This window comes from Ursus arctos, unplaced genomic scaffold (genome assembly GCF_023065955.2).
Source record: "Ursus arctos isolate Adak ecotype North America unplaced genomic scaffold, UrsArc2.0 scaffold_15, whole genome shotgun sequence".
NCBI classification, from domain to species: Eukaryota; Metazoa; Chordata; class Mammalia; order Carnivora; family Ursidae; genus Ursus; species Ursus arctos.
This window is the reverse complement of record NW_026622819.1, coordinates 62,648,538-62,665,554: the sequence shown is the minus strand read 5'-3', so window position 1 is coordinate 62,665,554 and position 17,017 is coordinate 62,648,538. Positions and strand designations below refer to the sequence as shown.

General features: G+C 41.8%; 2 protein-coding genes across 9 annotated transcripts in view; one reads left to right on the top strand and one right to left on the bottom strand.

The window, feature by feature from the left end:
* Positions 1–12,724, bottom strand: part of ZNF346 (zinc finger protein 346) — a 31,938-nt gene extending 19,214 nt beyond the window's left edge. For 2 of the 7 annotated variants that reach the window (XR_003319561.4, XR_007191153.2), the window contains exons 1-3: positions 12,487–12,701; positions 820–923; positions 114–206 (exon numbers count right to left, since the gene is read on the bottom strand). Coding sequence is in view for 4 of the 7 variants with exons in the window: in XM_026511041.4 (XP_026366826.1) it covers positions 114–206; positions 820–923; positions 12,487–12,661 (372 nt within the window). In the remaining 3 variants the exon portion in view is untranslated. Of the gene's footprint in view, positions 1–113; positions 207–819; positions 924–12,486 lie in introns of all 7 variants that reach the window. The other 5 variants (XM_026511041.4, XM_026511043.4, XR_007191154.2 and 2 more) reach the window with 3 other exon arrangements.
* Positions 12,725–12,737: 13 nt separating this feature from the next.
* UIMC1 (ubiquitin interaction motif containing 1) overlaps positions 12,738–17,017 on the top strand; it is a 132,303-nt gene continuing 128,023 nt past the window's right edge. The window contains exon 1 of one of the 2 annotated variants that reach the window (XM_026511040.4): positions 12,738–12,893. In XM_026511040.4, coding sequence (XP_026366825.1) covers positions 12,845–12,893 — 49 coding nt within the window. In that variant the 5' untranslated portion in view covers positions 12,738–12,844. The remainder of the gene's footprint in view (positions 12,894–17,017) is intronic. The other variant, XM_026511038.4, reaches the window with a different exon arrangement.

Genomic DNA, 17,017 nt, shown 5'->3' with positions numbered 1-17,017 from the left:
CCAGGATTTGAAGTCAATTCAGTCGGACTCAAAGCCCACCTTTTTTCCACCACACCAACCTGCCTGTTGGCTTCATCAGGAAGCGAGCAGTCTCAACATGGCAGCTGGATTACCTGATCTGAGTCTAGCTTCTTCGTTTCCCCTTTTAATGTCTCCATTCCATGGATTGCTAGGTATCTCTTCACTTTGTTGGCATGTTTTTTGCTCTGCAAGAACCCAGGAAAAAGATCAAAAATAGCCAAATGCCATTTCATATCTAAGGCACTCAAAAATACTAGAATTTCATCTGATCCATCCTCACAAAAACTTTTGAGGAGGAGAAGGTGGGGGAAGAAACCTAGTTTATTGAGCTACTACTCTGTTCAAGGCACTTTACATGCTATCAAATCTAACCTTTACAGCAATCTATGAGAAAATTACCATCATCTCTATCTTAACAGATAAGGAAACTAAGGCTGAAGATGGTGAGGTTTCTAGCCCCAGATGAGCAGCAGAGTTGTGATTCTAACTCAGGTCTATTTAAAACCAAAGTGCATACTTTCTACTATACCATACTGAAAGGGAAGATGTAAGTATGATGATCCTGATTTGGATGGGAGAAATGAGACACAGAAAAATTAAGTCAACCCTCAAGTCACAGTCAACACGCATGGTGGCAGTGTCTGGGTGGCTAAGAAAGAATTACATACACTTCATTGCGCAAGCCAGGGAGAAGTGAGGGCTTGGCACTGAGTGTGGAAAGTAAAGTATTTATTTTTTTTTCTTTTCTTTTTTTTTTTTTTTGGGAAGTAGAGTATTTCTAAAGGTACAATGGCATACCTGGTAGTGTGCCAGCTTCTGGGACTCAGAAATGAGCAAGGCGCAGCAAACCTTACACTGGGTATTGGTAAAGAGACACTGGTTCTTCTGGATCATGTGTTCCACTACAGAGAGGAAAATAAAAAAATCTTTGAGTTAAAAACCTACCTCAACAGCATTGTCTTTGAACCCTGTCTCAAATGTAGGCACTGAGTAATGGAATGTCATACGATTATATCTCGGCACACCTTAGTCATTCTTTCCCTATGATTTCATGACTCATGCTATGTTTTCTTTTCTTTTCTTTTTTTTTTTTTAAGATTTTATTTATTTATTTGACAGAGAGAGAGAGACAGCCAGCGAGAGAGGGAACACAGGCAGGGGGAGTGGGAGAGGAAGAAGCAGGCTCCCATAGGAGGAGCCTGATGTGGGGCTCGATCCCAGGACTCTGGGATCACACCCTGAGCCGAAGACAGATGCTTAACAACTGAGTCACCCAGGCACCCCCATGCTATGTTTTCATATCACCTATACAATTACTTTACAATTCTGTATAAGCCTATTTTCTTTACTGAGTAAAATTTTTTTTTTGTTATAATTGATTTACAACATTGTAGCAGTTTCAGTGTACAATATAATGATTTGATATTTGTATATATTGCAAAATGGTCATCATGATAAATCTAGTTAACATCTGTCACCATATATAGTTACAAATCTTTTTCTGGTGATGAAAACTTTCCAGATTTACTCTCTTAGCAACTTTCAAATATACAATACAGCATTATTAACTACAATCACCATGCTATAAATTCTTTTAAAAAGAAATCTTTAGATCATAAACTTAAATAGCTACCAATAAAAATGAAATAATTCTAGACGGGCACTGGTACCAGAGGCTTGGAGCTCTCCTTAACAAAGAATAAGAGAGCAGCAGCTGTGAAGAAAGGTGTTAAGACATGACAGCACCCAACTGAGACTTCTGCCCAGATAGAATCAGAAAGATTGAAAGACTTGAAAAGAGAATTATTTTATCACTCATTTAAAAAAAACTGTAATAAATTCTGTATCTGTTTTATTATTTGTGAACATTTTCTGTGGAATTAAAAATAAAGCAACTCCCACATTTATTCCACTAAAAGATCAATAGCATTTTCTGATTTTATTATTTATTTATTTTAAAAAAGATTTTATTTTTATGTAATCTCTACACCCACTGCGGGGCTCAAACTCACAACCCTGAGATCAAGAGTTGCATGCTCTACTGACTGAGCCAGCTAGGCACCCCGCATTTTCTGATGTTAAAAATTTACATTGGTATAACTGTACACACCGTTTTGGTTAGAAAATTGTACTGGGGTTTAGTTATTAAGACTAGAACATTCTTTTTGTATGCAAAGAACATGAGTTTTTTTATTAAGGAAACATTAAAAATTGGTTTCTTTGGAATAAATCAGAAGATTTGAAAAGCAATTTTGGAGGATAAGTATCAATTAGAAGGTGCTGCTGGATATTTTACCTTCATGAGAAAAGGTAAATTAATCCTGTTATTATACAGTAAACACAAACTATTATCTAATATCAATTAAACGTGTGTGGTACAAATTGTGGTTAGGAACTTGGGCCTCCCAGGCATGCTGACTTAGGTTCAAATCCTGCTGCTGTTTCTGTGACCGTGTGATTTTATAGAAATTACTTAATGTCGGGGTGCCTGGGTGGCTCAGTTGGTTGAGTGTCTGGTTTCGGCCCAGGTTATGATCCTGGCATCCTGGGATGGAGCCTCAAGTCAGGCTCCTTGCTTAGCAGGGAGCTTACTTCTCTCTCTCACTCTGCCTCTCTCCCGGCTCTTTTTCTCTCGGGCACTCTCTCTCTAATAAATTAAGAAAATCTTAAAAAGAAAAAAAGAAATTACTTAATTTCCATCCTTTGATTTTCCTCTGTTTACAATGGGAGTACAGAAGTCCTCCCCTAACTGGCAGTTTCACTTTCTGTGATTTCAGTTACCCAGGGTCAAGCACAGTCTGGAGGCAGTTGATCTTCCCTCTCACATATCTTCAGAAGGTCAATAGTAGCCTAATGCTATGTCACAATGCCTACATCATTCGCTTCACTTGATCTCATCATGTAGGCATTTTATCATTTCACATCACCACAAGGGTGAGTACAGCACAGTAAGCTATTTTGAGAAAGAGATACCACATTCACATAACTTTTACTACAGTATATTGTTATAATTGTTCTGTTTTATTAATAGTTATTATTGTTAATCTCTTACTGTGCTTAATTTCTAAACAAAACTTTATCATAGGTATGTATGTAAAGGAAGAAATATAGTATATATAGGGTTCGGTACCATCTGTTTTAGGCATTCAGTAGGGATCTTAGAATATATTCCCCATGAATAAGGGGGATTACGTACTGGTAACATGTATCTCATAGAATGTATTATTCTTATGGTTTTCCATGCAAAGCACCTAGTGCAATGTCCGGCTTAGTACATGCTCCTTGTAAATGGTGAATGTTATATGTCAAATTCTTTTTTGGGTCCTGTATTTCTGAGAAAATTAATTACTTTCTAGATTGTACCTGTGGGGGGGAATATATATATATATATATATATACACACACACACACACACACATATATATGTATATATATATATACATATATATACACACACATATATACATATATATACACATATATATATATATATTTTTTAAAGATTTTAAGTAATCTCTACGTCCAGTGGGATTTGAATTCACAACCCCAAGATCAAGAGTCACATGCTCCATGGACTAAGTCAGCCAGGTGCCCTAAGATATATATATATATATATTTTTTTTAAAGATTTTATTTATTTATTTGACAGAGAGAGACACAGCCAGCAAGAGAGGGAACACGAGCAGGGGGAGTGGGAGAGGAAGAAGCAGGCTCCCAGTGGAACAGGGAGCCTGATGCGGGGCTCGATCCCAGGACTCTGGGATCAGGCCCTGGGCCGAAGGCAGACATTTAACGATTGACGTAGACGCTTAATGACTGTGCCACCCAGGTGCCCTGCCCTAAGATATTTCTTATTCTAGAAGTTGATAAGCGTTAAAATTTTTCTCACTGTTCTTGATCTTTGAAACACTCAATTCATTTAACATATTACACAATTCTACACTGTAGGAAACCATGACATTAACTGTTCTTAATTGTTGGGCCTGAGGAACTAAGCCTTACCTTTGGGAAGGAAGTAAAATTTCATACAAGGCATGAGTTCTATCATGACACCAGTAATCTGAGGCAGAGGCAGAGTTCAGAAAACTGTTAAGGAATAGCAAACTCACGTTTTTTTATCTTCTACTCTGGACCAAAATGTGGTCAAGATGCCCTGGAGGGAGGTTCTTGGTAGGAAACTTTTTTTTTTTTCTTTTAAGATTTATTTATTTGAGAGGGAGGGGCAGAGGGAGAGAATCTTTAAGCAGACTCCCTGCTGAGCAGGGAGCCTGATGTGGGGCTTGATCCCATGACCCATGAGATCATCACCTGAGCTGAAACCAAGAGTCTGATGCTTAACCAACTGAGCCACCCATGTGTCCCTCTTAGTAGGAAACTTTTGAGGTGACTTTCCCTACTCTGCAAGGTCTAAAGCTTATCTATGCCAGCCCTTTTGGGCAGAAAGGCTGCTGTCTGGCTGTATTTCTGCCCTTAGAGTCTCTGTTTATTTCCCCATTTTTCTCTTATGGTGCTTGGTAAATTTTTGTGAAAGACCTTCCTAGCCTCAGCTGAGTTCAGAGAAACAAAGGGAAGTGGGTCTGTGAACACATCTGGGCCACAGCTTTTATTTTAACCGACTGAGCCACCCAGGTGCCCTCAGAGCTTTTATTTTAAAGGGAGGATGAGAGGCTCCTCAGAATGCAAAGCCCATAAGGGGGAGATGGTACCCAGGAGTCAGAGTCCAGTCATTCTCTCCTGACCTGGAGATGCTGGATTTTTTTCTTTTTAATTATAGAAGATGAGGTTCTTTCTCAAAGATATTCAGAATCTGACTCTCAAAGGCTAAACAGGGCAGGAACCATGTATGACTTTGTATCCCGCTATCTAGTACAATACCTGACCCATAGCAGGGCCTTGGTGAGTAACTGCTGAATGAATGAAATGCACCTCTCTGACCTTAGAGAGTATATCCACACAGTCCACAAATATATATTTGGAATGCTTTCTATGTGCCAGCAGTGGGGCCATATCAACAAGTAAGACAGAATACAAAGTAAACAAAAAGCAAAACAGTGACAGAGAGGGAGAAATGCTATGAAAACAAAGTAAGTGGCTCTCACTGTCAGATAAGTAAATTAATAATCTTTAAAAAAGGGGGGGGCGCCTGGTTGGCTCAGGCGGTTAAGCATATGCCTTGGGCTCAGGTCATGATCTCAGGGTCCTGGGATGGAGCACCATTGGGCTCCCTGCTCAGCGGGGAGCCTGCTTCTCCATCTCCCTCTGCCTGCTGCTCTACTTGTGCTCTCTCTCCGTCAAATAAATAAATAAAAAATCTTTAAACAACAACAACAACAACAAAGTAAGTGGTAGAGAACGGGGGAGGGGGGGTAATATAGTCAGTGAAGACCATCTTACGAGGAATTAGCCATAAGGAGGTCTGGGGGAAATAGTGTTCCAGCCTGAGACAGTGCCAGGTCTCTGAGGCAGGGATGAGTTTGGCATATTGAAGGAGTGGAGAGGAGGTCAGTGTGGCTAGAGCATGGTGAATGAGACAAAAGTGGTAGGAAACAAAGTTGGAGAAGCAGTGTAAGGCCTACCAGATCATGTTGAACAAATATAAGGCCTCAAAAGCCACAATTTGAACTATGCATTTTGTTTTTAGTGCCATGAGAGGCAACAAGATCTGGCTTATGTTTCAAAAAGATTACTTTGATGATTGTGTCAGCAGACCGTATGGGGATGCCAATGGAAGCTGGCAATTGAGACAGAGAAAAGTGTATGGATTTGGAATTACATTCTAGAAGTAGATCTGATATGTAATTTCTCAGATTGGATGTGAGGGAGTGAAGGAAGGAGTCAAGGATACCTCTGAGGTTTTGAGCTTGAGCAACTGAACAGATGAGACGAAAACTGGAGGATGATAGCCTTGTAGGAGAATTTTTTTTTTTTAAAGATTTTATTTATTCCTTTGACAGAGAGAGACAGGCAGTGAGAGAGGGAACACAAGAAGGGGGAATGGGAGAGGAAGAAGCAGGCTCCCAGCAGAAGAGCCTGACATGGGGCTTGATCCCAGAACGCCAGGATCACGCCCTGAGCCAAAGGCAGATGTTTAACGACTGAGCCACCCAGACGCCCCTGTAGGAGAATTTAAGACTTTTCTTTGGCTATGTTAAACACGAGTGGTCTATCAGATATTTGGGCAGAGATATCAAGTAGTCAGTTGGAGATTCACATCTGGAGCTCAAGGGAGAGGTCGGAGCTGGAGATTACAAATTGAGAATCATTAAGTATATCAATCATACTTTAGGCTATGGACTGGAAGAGAATGCCTAGTGTAGATGGAAAAGGAAAGAGGTCCTGGGACTGAGTCTTGGAGCCCTCCAAGCCCTGAGATAGAACTGTCCAGTCAAGCCCTTCTTAAATTCCTGACCCACAAGAACCATGAGAGGTTTACAAGGTTGGAGGAAGCTAAGGTCCACACTGGGAAAAAGAACTTACACAAATTATAAGAATTCTGAGAACGTGGCCTGAATGTGTGTCTCTATTGTCTTGATATGCACATACAACTTTTTTCATTTATTTATTTTTTAAAAAGATTTTATTTATTTGTCAGAGAGAGAGAGAAAGTGAGCACAAGTAGGGGGAGTGGCAGGCAGAGGGAGAAGCAGGCTCCCCGCTGAGCAAGGAGCCCGATGGGGGACTCGATCCCAGAACTCTGGGATCGCGACCTGCCGAAGGCGGATGCTTAACTGACTGAGCCACCCAGGCATTCCTCCACATACAACTTTAATCCAACTACCAACTACCTCCCCAGAACGGGACAGGTTTGATATAAGAAATTAGATGCTTAGAAAACCATTGGAAAGGCGGAAGGTACTTGGTTGGGCCTTCATAAATGTCTCTAGGAACAATATATGACTGTTGCAACAGAAGAGCTATAACTAGAGGCCTCCACTGCAACCCTATTGAAAGTAAGAAGCTTCCATTGTCAATGAACCCACATCTCAGCCTATGAAGCTTGATAATGGATGCTGAACACTGATGTAGGATGATCTCATAGTTCCATAGTTCTACTTTTCTTGATAGTGACAATAGCCAAAAGTGATAGGAATATGATCTTCACGCATTTCTGTCTTCCAAATCTATGATAAGACATGATTGGGATGCCTGGGTGGCTCAGTTGGTTAAGCGTCTGCCTTCGGCTCAGGTCATGATCCCAGGGTCCTGGGATTGAGTCCTACATTGGGCTCCTTGCTCAGCGGAAGCCTGCTTCTCCTTCTGCCTGCCACTCCCCCTGCTTGTGTTCTCTGACAAATAAATAAAAATCTTAAAAAAAAAAAAGACATGTTTGGCAGGATTGGATTCATATCCATATTGTAGCCAACAAGAAGATGTATAGGGCAGAGACTGAGAGATCTAGCACAGGGCTGATTTTCACAGGGTCAGTGAAGTATGGACAGAGAGAGCTAGTGTAGAAAAGCAAGATAATTCATAAACTTAAGGAATGTAGGAGTAGTAGTATTTGGGAGACAAAATGATCATGACACCTCAATTCAAGTTACAGCTGTCTTTGGGTGACTTAAATGTGCCTTAAGTAGCCTTAGGATACTAAGGGCCAGAATAGCTGGTCACTGCATGACTAAACCACTTCCTATATTTCAATTAATGGTGAACACTGCTAATCTATAATGACTTGCTATTCCTTGAGCCCATATGTGGCCTTAGAATCTTCAACTCAGCTCCACAGAAGTTCAAAAATTGTCTGAAGATGGTCCTCAGAGAGAGATGTAACCTATTTAGTAATCTGCTTATTGTGGCTTATTGGGAGGTAGTGGATTTTTAGGTACAGTTATAGTTAGAAAGCAGCATACAACAAAAGATCCCAGTAAAAGCAAGCTGGTTATAATCCACTAGTGGGTCAGATTTGTTAGGAAGGGTAGTCTAATGGGCAGGGTGGTCTACAAGAATGAATTGGACAGCCCCATTAAGATTAGTTAGCCTCAGGACTTCTATCTACTGTAAATCCATATTGTTGATGGTCTGAAAAAACTCAAATTTTAGAAAAAATGCATGAAGAAAGCAAATGTAATGGTATTGATGATGTGATGTTAAAATTTTTTCTACTCAGAACATGTATAAAACAGAGTTGAAGGGCGCCTGAGTGGCTCAGTAGGTTAAGCATCTGACTCCTGATTTCAGCTCTGGTTGTGATCTCAGGGTCATGGGATTGAGCCCTGCATCGGGCTCCATGCATGGAACCTGCTTGAGTTTCTTTCTCTACCTCTCCCACTCTGCTTCCTGCTCTCTCTCTCAAAAACAAACAAACCAAAAAACAACAAAAAATAAAACAAACAAAACAAAAAAGCAGAGTTGAGCTGAAAGTATAATAAATGAAATGAAAAATTCACGAGAGAAAATCAACATCAGTTTCAAAGTAGCAGAAGAAAGAATCAGTGAACTTGTAGATAGATCAATAGAAATATTTGGTCTGAAGAAAAGAGGGAAAAAAATTGAAGAATAATGAATAGAGCCTCAGAGACTTGTGGGATACAGAAAACATACCAAACAAATATATATGGGGACTCTCAGGGGAGAAAGGAGTAGGAAAAAAATATTTGAAGAAACAATGTCTGAAAACTCCCCATATTTGATTAAAGAAAAACATTAATCCATACAGCCAAAAATCTCAAGTCTCTCAGAGTACCTGGATGGCTCAGGTGGCTAAGCATCTGCCTTCGGCTCAGGTCATGATCCCAGGTTTGTGGGAACGAGCCCCACATCAGGCTCCCTTCTCAGCGGGAAGCCTGCTTCTCCCTCTCCCTCTGCCTGTCGCTCCCCCTGCTTGTGCACTCTGTCAAATTAATAAATAAGATCTTAAAAAAAAAAAAAAGGTCTCAAGTCTCTCAAAAATAGGAATACCAAGAGATCTGTACCCAGATCCATCATAGTCAAACTATTAAAAGATAAGGACGGGGCACATGGGTAGCTCAGTCAGTTAAGTGTTTGACTTTTGGTTTTGGCTCAGGTCTTGATCTCATGGGTCATGAGATCAAGCCCCCTGTTGGGCTCTGCACTCTGCAGGGAGTCTGCTTGAGAATTCTCTCCCTCTGCCCCTCCACCTGCTTGTGCTCTCTCTCTCTCTCTAAAATAAATACTTTTTTTTTTTAAAAGAAAGATAACGACAGAAACTCTTTTAAAGTAGCAAGAGAAAAATGACTCATCATGTATAGTGGAATAATTTGATTAATTACTTAACTTCTCATCCGCAACAATGAAAGCCAGAGGGCAGTGGAAGAACAGTAGTGAGAAGATCAAAACTGTCAACCAATAACTTCATGTCCAGCAAAACTATCCTTCAAACATTATGCTAAGAGATAAAAGCCAGTCACAAAAAGCCACATATTATACAATTCAGTTTATACGAAACATCCAGAATAGGCAAATATATAAAAACAGAAAGGGAATGAGTAGTTGCCAGAGGTAACTGCTAGAGGGTATAGGGTTTCTTTCTGGGGTGATGAAAATGTTCTGGAATTAGACAGTGGTGATGGTTGCACAATTCTCTGAATATACTAAAAACCACTGAATTGTATGTTTTACAAAGGTGAATTTAATGGTATATGAATTATGTATCAATAAAGACGTTATATTAAAAAACTATTCTTTAAGACTGGAAGCAAAATAAAGACATTCCCAGATAAAGACTCAGAGAATTAACTGCTAGCAGGTTTGCTTTGCAAGAAATACTAACAGCAGCCCTTCTGGCCAAAAGGAAGTGGTACTAAATGGTAACTTGAATCCGGAGGAAGAAAAAAAGAACACCAGAAATGGTAAATATGTGGGTTAATATAAAAGACATGATAAACATTTTTCCCCCTAATTTCTTCTCTTAACTTCTTTAAAAGACATATTGTATAGGGTGCCTGGGTGGTGCACTGAGTTGGGTGCCTGACTCTTGGTTTCAGCTTAGGTTGTGATCTCCAGCTTGTGAGATGTCGAGCCCTGCATCTGGCTCCACACTCAGCAGCGGAGTCTGCTTGAGATTCTCTCTTCCTCTCCCTCTGCCCCTCCCCATTGCGCGCCCTCTCTCTAAAATAAATAAATCTTAAAAAAAACCCATATTGTATAAATCAATAATTATGACATCGAATAATTAGGTTTATAACATATATCAATGTAATATACATGACAATAATAGTACAAAGGAGGGGGAGGAATGGAGCACTATTAGAGGAATGTTTTTATAATTTACTAGAATTAAGTTAGTAGTATTAATTTGAAGTACACTGTGATGAGTAAAGATGCATCCTGTAGTCCTTGGGCACTAAGAAAATAAAAAAAGAAGTATAAAAAAATATTAACAAAGAAACTAAAATGGTCCACTAAAAATACTTCACACAAAAGAAGTCAGTAAAGGAGAAAAGAAAGAACAAAATGTAAGGAAATAAACAGCAACATGGAAAATGTAAATCTAGCCATATCAATAATGAAATTAAATGTGAATAGTCCAAACAGCCCACTCAAAAGGTAGAGACTGTCAAAGGATAAAAAAGCAAGATCGATACAATGGGATTCTATTTAGCAACAAAAAGTAATGCAGTACTAAAACACAGCACAACTTGGCTGAACCTCAAAAACATGCTGAGAGAAGCCAAATGGAAAAGACTACATATTGTATGGTTTTGCTTATATGAAATGTTCAGAAAAGGTAAATTTATAGAGGACAGTGGTTGCCTAGGGCAGGAGGTGAGAGTGGAGATTTAATGTAAACAGGCACAAAGGTATTAACTGGAGTGATGGAAATATTCTAAAACACAACTCTGTACTTTTACTAAAAAATCATTATACTGTACAGTTACTGTGGGTGAATTTTACGGCATATAAATTTTAACTCAATAAAAGTGCTAAGAGAAAAACAAAACAAAACAAAAACCAAGGAGAGTAGAACTTGGTGTTACAGGTATCTACCTAGACCTCATATAAATATTGGAAAGTGAGGAAAGTAGGAAAATCAACTGAGTCCTAACTGACACTGTATATTCACACACACATAAGCAATTCATTTTTTTAGAGCACAGCTGCTGTGTTCTCTGCTTTAAGGTCCTTCCCTGTCCCTGGAGGACAAAGGTCACTCCTTCTCTGTGCACAACCAACTCTTACACATTCCTCTTCACTGCCCCCGTTACATTATACTGAAACTGTTTCGGTGTCTGCTTCCTGGACTAGACGGTAAACCCCAACAGGGCAAGGACAGTATCTTCCTCGTCTCTGTAGCTCTGATGCCCAGCCAGTCCTGGGAACTGAGCAGGTATCAATGAATGTTTGTTAAATTAGTGAAAGGAAAATTGGGATGTGTTTGGGGGGGGGTGTTGTACCAAACAAGTTTTAAATTATGAGGCAGACAAAGAGCCCATATTAACTAAACTAGTTTTAAAACTGGAGAAGTACACACAAGGGTATAGGTCTATGTACCACCCCAAATTTAAACATGTCTTCCTTGGATATGGTCAAAATTCCATTTTATCCCAGGGCAATCAATTCACAAGCAACCTATTAAATTTTCCAAGATTAGTCTGCTTACCAAGCAAACAAACCATCTGATTTTATTACAGATTACTTGACAGGATTAGCACAGAAGGCCAGACAGTTCTTGTACTTCTGGGTTAGAATTAAGCAGCTAGCTCTGCTAAGGACTACGAAGAGAGGGTCACACAACCAGGTCAGGGCAGCTCTTTCCATTCTCCTCCATCTCCATCTTACCCAGTGCCAGGTCAAACGCAGAGCAAGCTGGGAAGCTTCAGCCCAGAGGCGGCTCCCAGTGTATCCTGTTCTCCACAGCTTCGGTACAAGCATGGGATACAAAGAAACTGGAGCCAGTTTCTCAGGCTCCTGGGCCCCATCTCATAAAAGGGACCAAGTAGGAGAGACCAGACACCTACAAACAGGGGTAAACCAGGTTGAAAACACCGAGGCCAGAAGGAACAGGGCGTAAGAAGGCCTTCTGAAGTCCTTGGCAGTGTGGGACACGAGAGAAAGGAGGCAAGCGACATCAGGGGTGGGGGAACCTGGAGACTGGGACGACCAAGAGTCAGGGAGAAATGGTGAGGGGCCAGGTTCTGTGGGTCTCCGAGAAGGCACGGATAGGAAATACAGTCCTCGAGTTTAGGAAGAGCTGCGCTCTGGTGGGTGAGAACGGAAGGGGGAAAAACCCCCGCGGCCTAAGTATGAGCAGGACCATTTGAGCGCGGAGACTTCATTCATGTGCTGCTGCAGCCTCAATTTTCGAAGGAGCTGGCCCACGGTACCCGGCCCGGCTGGGGTGCACGAGTCAAGAAGTCCCGGGGCGCGTCACGCAAGGGGGCGGGCCGGGCGCCAGGGGGTGTGACCGGAGACCCGGGGGCTGGTCCGCGTTCCCGCCCCGCGCTTCCGCCAGTCCCTGTGAAACGAGCCGGCGGGTGAGGCTGCCTCTGAGGTCCCCGGACTCACCTTCCTCCCTCCCCACTGGTTGGGCCCCGGACACTGCTTCCCACAGGCGGCGCGCCCTCTCGCGGTCGAAGCGCAGCCCGTCCGGTTCCCGTCCTTCTCGTTCCTCGGAGCTGTTGTATGGCCGGGCTCCTCCACTATCCGCGGCCTCCACGGTGCCCAACGCGGGATACTCCATCTTTCCTGCAATCCCTAACCGGCAGATAGCCCCTCATAAAGCTTGGTCTCGCGAGATGTGGGTGGGAGGGTGACTTTGCCAGGCCAACAAATCTCGCGAGGTTTGGGCGCTGCAGCCCGCGTTGCGGTGCGGGCCCAGGCGCTTCTTTTTGATCGCTGCTGGGGGACCTCGGAGTTAAGTGCTATGGAGTTGAATCAGTCGCTGGTTTTACAGCAGCCTCCCTCCGGGACAGGTTTGTGCAGTCCTTGGCTAAAGGGTCTCACCTTGCTCACCGTCAGCCTTTGACACTTCTCATTTTGTTCTCTTGAAGGCCCTGTTATGTGGGAATATTCTCTACGTTGTACTGTTAGGGATATTGAGGCCCAGAACCTAGAAATAGTTTACTCAACAGTTTGCTACCAGGATGTGGTAGAGCCAGGACTCCATCTCCGTGATTCGGTTACTGGTTACTGCTGATAATAGATACATTTGAGTTTCAAGTTCTAACTCCCAGCCCAGACCTCCCCCTTAAACTCTCCAATGTAACGGTCAGGTCTGAAATTTTATCTTCCATCCCCACAGCTTCTCCCCCAGTCTTTCCGAGCCACTATCTCTTGGCAAGGTTATTATGGCGTCTTCACTAGTCCTTTCCCTTGCCCTTCAGGTATTCTCAGCACAGCAGCCCCAGCAATCTTATAACAAGCCATACCATGGTACCCTGATGCTCCTACTCTCCAGCAGTTTCCCATCTCACTCTTGGTAAAAGCCAAAGTCCTTAGTTTTGGCCAAAGGGACTCATACAGTCTGACTTGCCTTAAGCTCCGTGATCTCATCTCCTATTGTGTCAGCCTCCAACACCTTCATTACTGTCCCAGTTACCCTGACGTCCTGGAATGCACTTACCCCGTATATCCTTATTTCCTTCTCTGGCTACCCTATCTAAAATTTAACGACTCCACACACATTTCATTTCCTCCTTTCCTGCTTTATTATTATTTTTCCTCCTTAACACTTAACGTCAGATACAGTATGTTTTTACTTTTTACCTTGTTTTTTGTGTGTTTTCCCACTAGTAGGCATGCCCCAAGAAAGCAGAGATTTTTGTCTGTTTTGTTCTCAGTTGAATCCCCAGCACCTTGAAATAGAGCCTGGGCTCTCCTAGGTACATAAAAAATATTTGTTGAATGAATGAAACTTTTGATATAATTACTTTATTTCAACTTTATTTATTCAAATGCTTATTGAGAGTTTACTATGAGTTAGATATTATTTTGGGCATTGGAATACTGTTGTGAACGAGAGAGACAGGGCAGCTCTAGTATAGTGTTTTTTATTCTAGTGGAAGAGAGTGTAATAACAAGTCAACAGATAGTAATAAGAGCTAAGGAGAAAATGAAACAGGAATACGTATTGGGTGAATGATGTGGAAGGAATATTAGTCAGGGTGGTCAGAGAAAGCCTCTCAAGAAATGACATTTTACCTAAGACCTGATTGATGAGAAGTGGAAGACCATGCAAAGAGCTGGGGAAGAATGTTCCAGGAAGAGGGAACAGCAGGTCCAAAGTCCCTGCGGCAGGCGTGAACTTGCTCTGTTGAAGAACAGGAAAAAGGACAGTATGGTTGGAGCCCAGTGTACTAGGGGGAAGTGATATCAGAGGAGGCAAAAGAGAGATAGAGACAGAGATGTTTCTTGCCTGAGATGACACAGCTCACTGGTGGGATTTACTTTATACTCTAAATATTTTGCATCATCTCTGTGTCAGGCCTGACTCATAAATAGATGATTGATGTTTGTGCAGTGTTTTATAGTTTACGAAGCACCTTTAACATACATTATAACATTTAATCCTTAAGGTGGTTCTATGAAGGATTCTTTCTTATTTGACAATAAAGAAACAGACTGGGAGAGGTGAATCTGTGAGAGGATCACCCAGCTAGTTAAAGTCAGAGCCCATGCTTGAACACCAGACCTCAGACTGCAAATCCATGTCCTCTTGCTAATACCAGATGACCAGCCTAAAAACCAATACTTATTTATCTTAAATAAAGTTTCTAGTTGCCCAGATTTCCATAGCATGAGTTATTCAGCTAGAAATTCAAAGGTATAGAGGACATTTTTGTCAAAGTCCCAGAATTCAAGCATATATATTTGACACAATGGAGCAAAAAACAGTCCCCCTCTCCTCGCTCCCAATCTGATTAGATGCTCAAAACAATTTAGATTACTCTCCAGTGAATGCTATCATGAGATTTTCTACTTCTCAGCTCTGTGAACACATCTCTTGTTGTTAGAAGTGACCATAAATTAGGTTTTACTAACAGGAGGTGTACAAGCATTATTTGACTCAGAATCTGAGATTGGTCCAAAACAGCAGGGTTTGCTCTTGAGGAAAACTGACAAAGCTATGTTGGCAGGAGAGGTGGGGAGGGATGATGACCACACGCACGCACACACACACACACCTTTGCTGCAACCCTAGCCCACTGCTCGGGATGGGTCATTTTATAGTGTCTTCAGGGATGCAGGAAAGCATTGTCTTCAGGACATGCCAGGTTTTAAATGTCCTTTCCAAGGACAGACTGAGGGTGTAGGGGAGTTTGCTGATCACTAGACTGGGATTTCCAGAGGGTTTTGAGGAGGGGAAGGAGGAGAATTAGATTCAAGTAGAGCTTTCCAACTTTTTCCATGTCACAACCCACTTAAAAAATGAGCATATTTGTTTGGCAAGTTAGACTAAACAGATAAGGCAGTTTCTTCTCATCACCCCAGTGGCGGTCTGGGAACTCCACTATTCCAGGCCCTACTGAGCCACACTTGGGGCAGGAGAGCTGAATATTCGGAGCCCTGTGAGGTGCAACGGATGGCCGTGATGTCTTATACCCTGATAATGTCTGAGGCAAGCAGGATTGGGATTAACCCCAATAATCTCTGAGACATAAACAGGCCGTCAGTTAAAGTCATGAGATACTCAGCTTGACATCAGCTGCTCCATTCTGCAGTCATTGACCAATGCAACATTAGGTAAATTATTTAACATTTGTAAGTCTGCTGCTTCATTTGTAAAACGAGTAAATGATACTTGCTTTAAATGAAGATTAACCAAAATAATTTCCATAAACTGCTTACCACATTGCCTGGCACAAAGTAAGTGGTAGTTGTTACCAGTTTATTCTGAAAGCTATATTTTTCTGATAATTTCACAAACTGATATTAGGTTCTAGTCTCCATCTTGGTGAAGCTAAACCCCATTTTTCTAGATCTAGAGTTTTAGATCCCATAATTTCTAGAACCAGTTTCAATTAATTGTGCATTTGCTTATGGGTCAGAGTGCCTTAGTTTAGTTTAATGTATCCAAGGAAATCTAGAGTGGCTTTTTTTTTTTTAAGATTTTATTTATTTATTTGACAGAGAGCACAAACAGGGGGAGTGGCAGGCAGAGGGAGGGGGAGAAGCAGGCTACTCCCTGAGCAAGGAGCCTGATGTGGGACTCATTCCCAGGACTTTGGGTTCATGACCTGAGCCTAAGGCAGATGCTTAACCAAGTGAGCCACCCAGGCACCTATAGAGTGGCTTAAAATGATCCAGTGAAGCTCTGCCATCTTCACTGAAGGATTGCCAAGAAATGGGTATAGATCTTGAACTGGCATAGTAACTTGAGTCACATTGAATCAACAGGCTTTATTTTGGGCCTACTACATTGTATGTCAGTATCTTTGTCCATTTGGGCTACTGTAACAAAATACCATAGACCAAATGGCTTAAACAACAGTTTATTTCTCAAGTTCTGGAGGCTGGAAGGTCCGAGATCAAAGTACTGGCAGATCTGGTGTCTGGTCTCTGGTGGGAACTGTCTTCCTGATTTATAGACAGCCGTCTTCTCCCTCTGTCCTCACATGGCGGAAGGGGTGAGAGAGTTCACTAGGGTCTCTTTCATAGGGGCACTCATCTCATTCATAAGGGCTCTACCCTCATCACCTAATCAGTTCCCAAAGGCCCCTCTTCCTAATAGTCTCACATTGGGGGTTAGGATTTCAACATTTTAATTTTTGGAGAACAAAAGCTGTTTATTATAGCCAGGGATTGTACTGTACTCCCTTATGGACAATACTTAATGGCTCCTGTTGCTTGTAGGAGAAAGTTAAAAAGTTAAAATGTCCTGCTGTGGTATGAGAGGCCCATTATAAAGTCTTTCTCCTTCCCTCTCCACTCCCTTCTTCTACTTCTTTTTTTTTATTTTTTATTTTTTTAGATTTTATTTATTTGAGTGAGAGAGTATGATGAGCAACAGGAGAGGGAAAGGGAGGGGCAGAGGAGTGGAGGGGTGGGAGGAGGAACAGAGCGGGAGGGGCAGAGGGGGAAGCGGACTGCACACTGA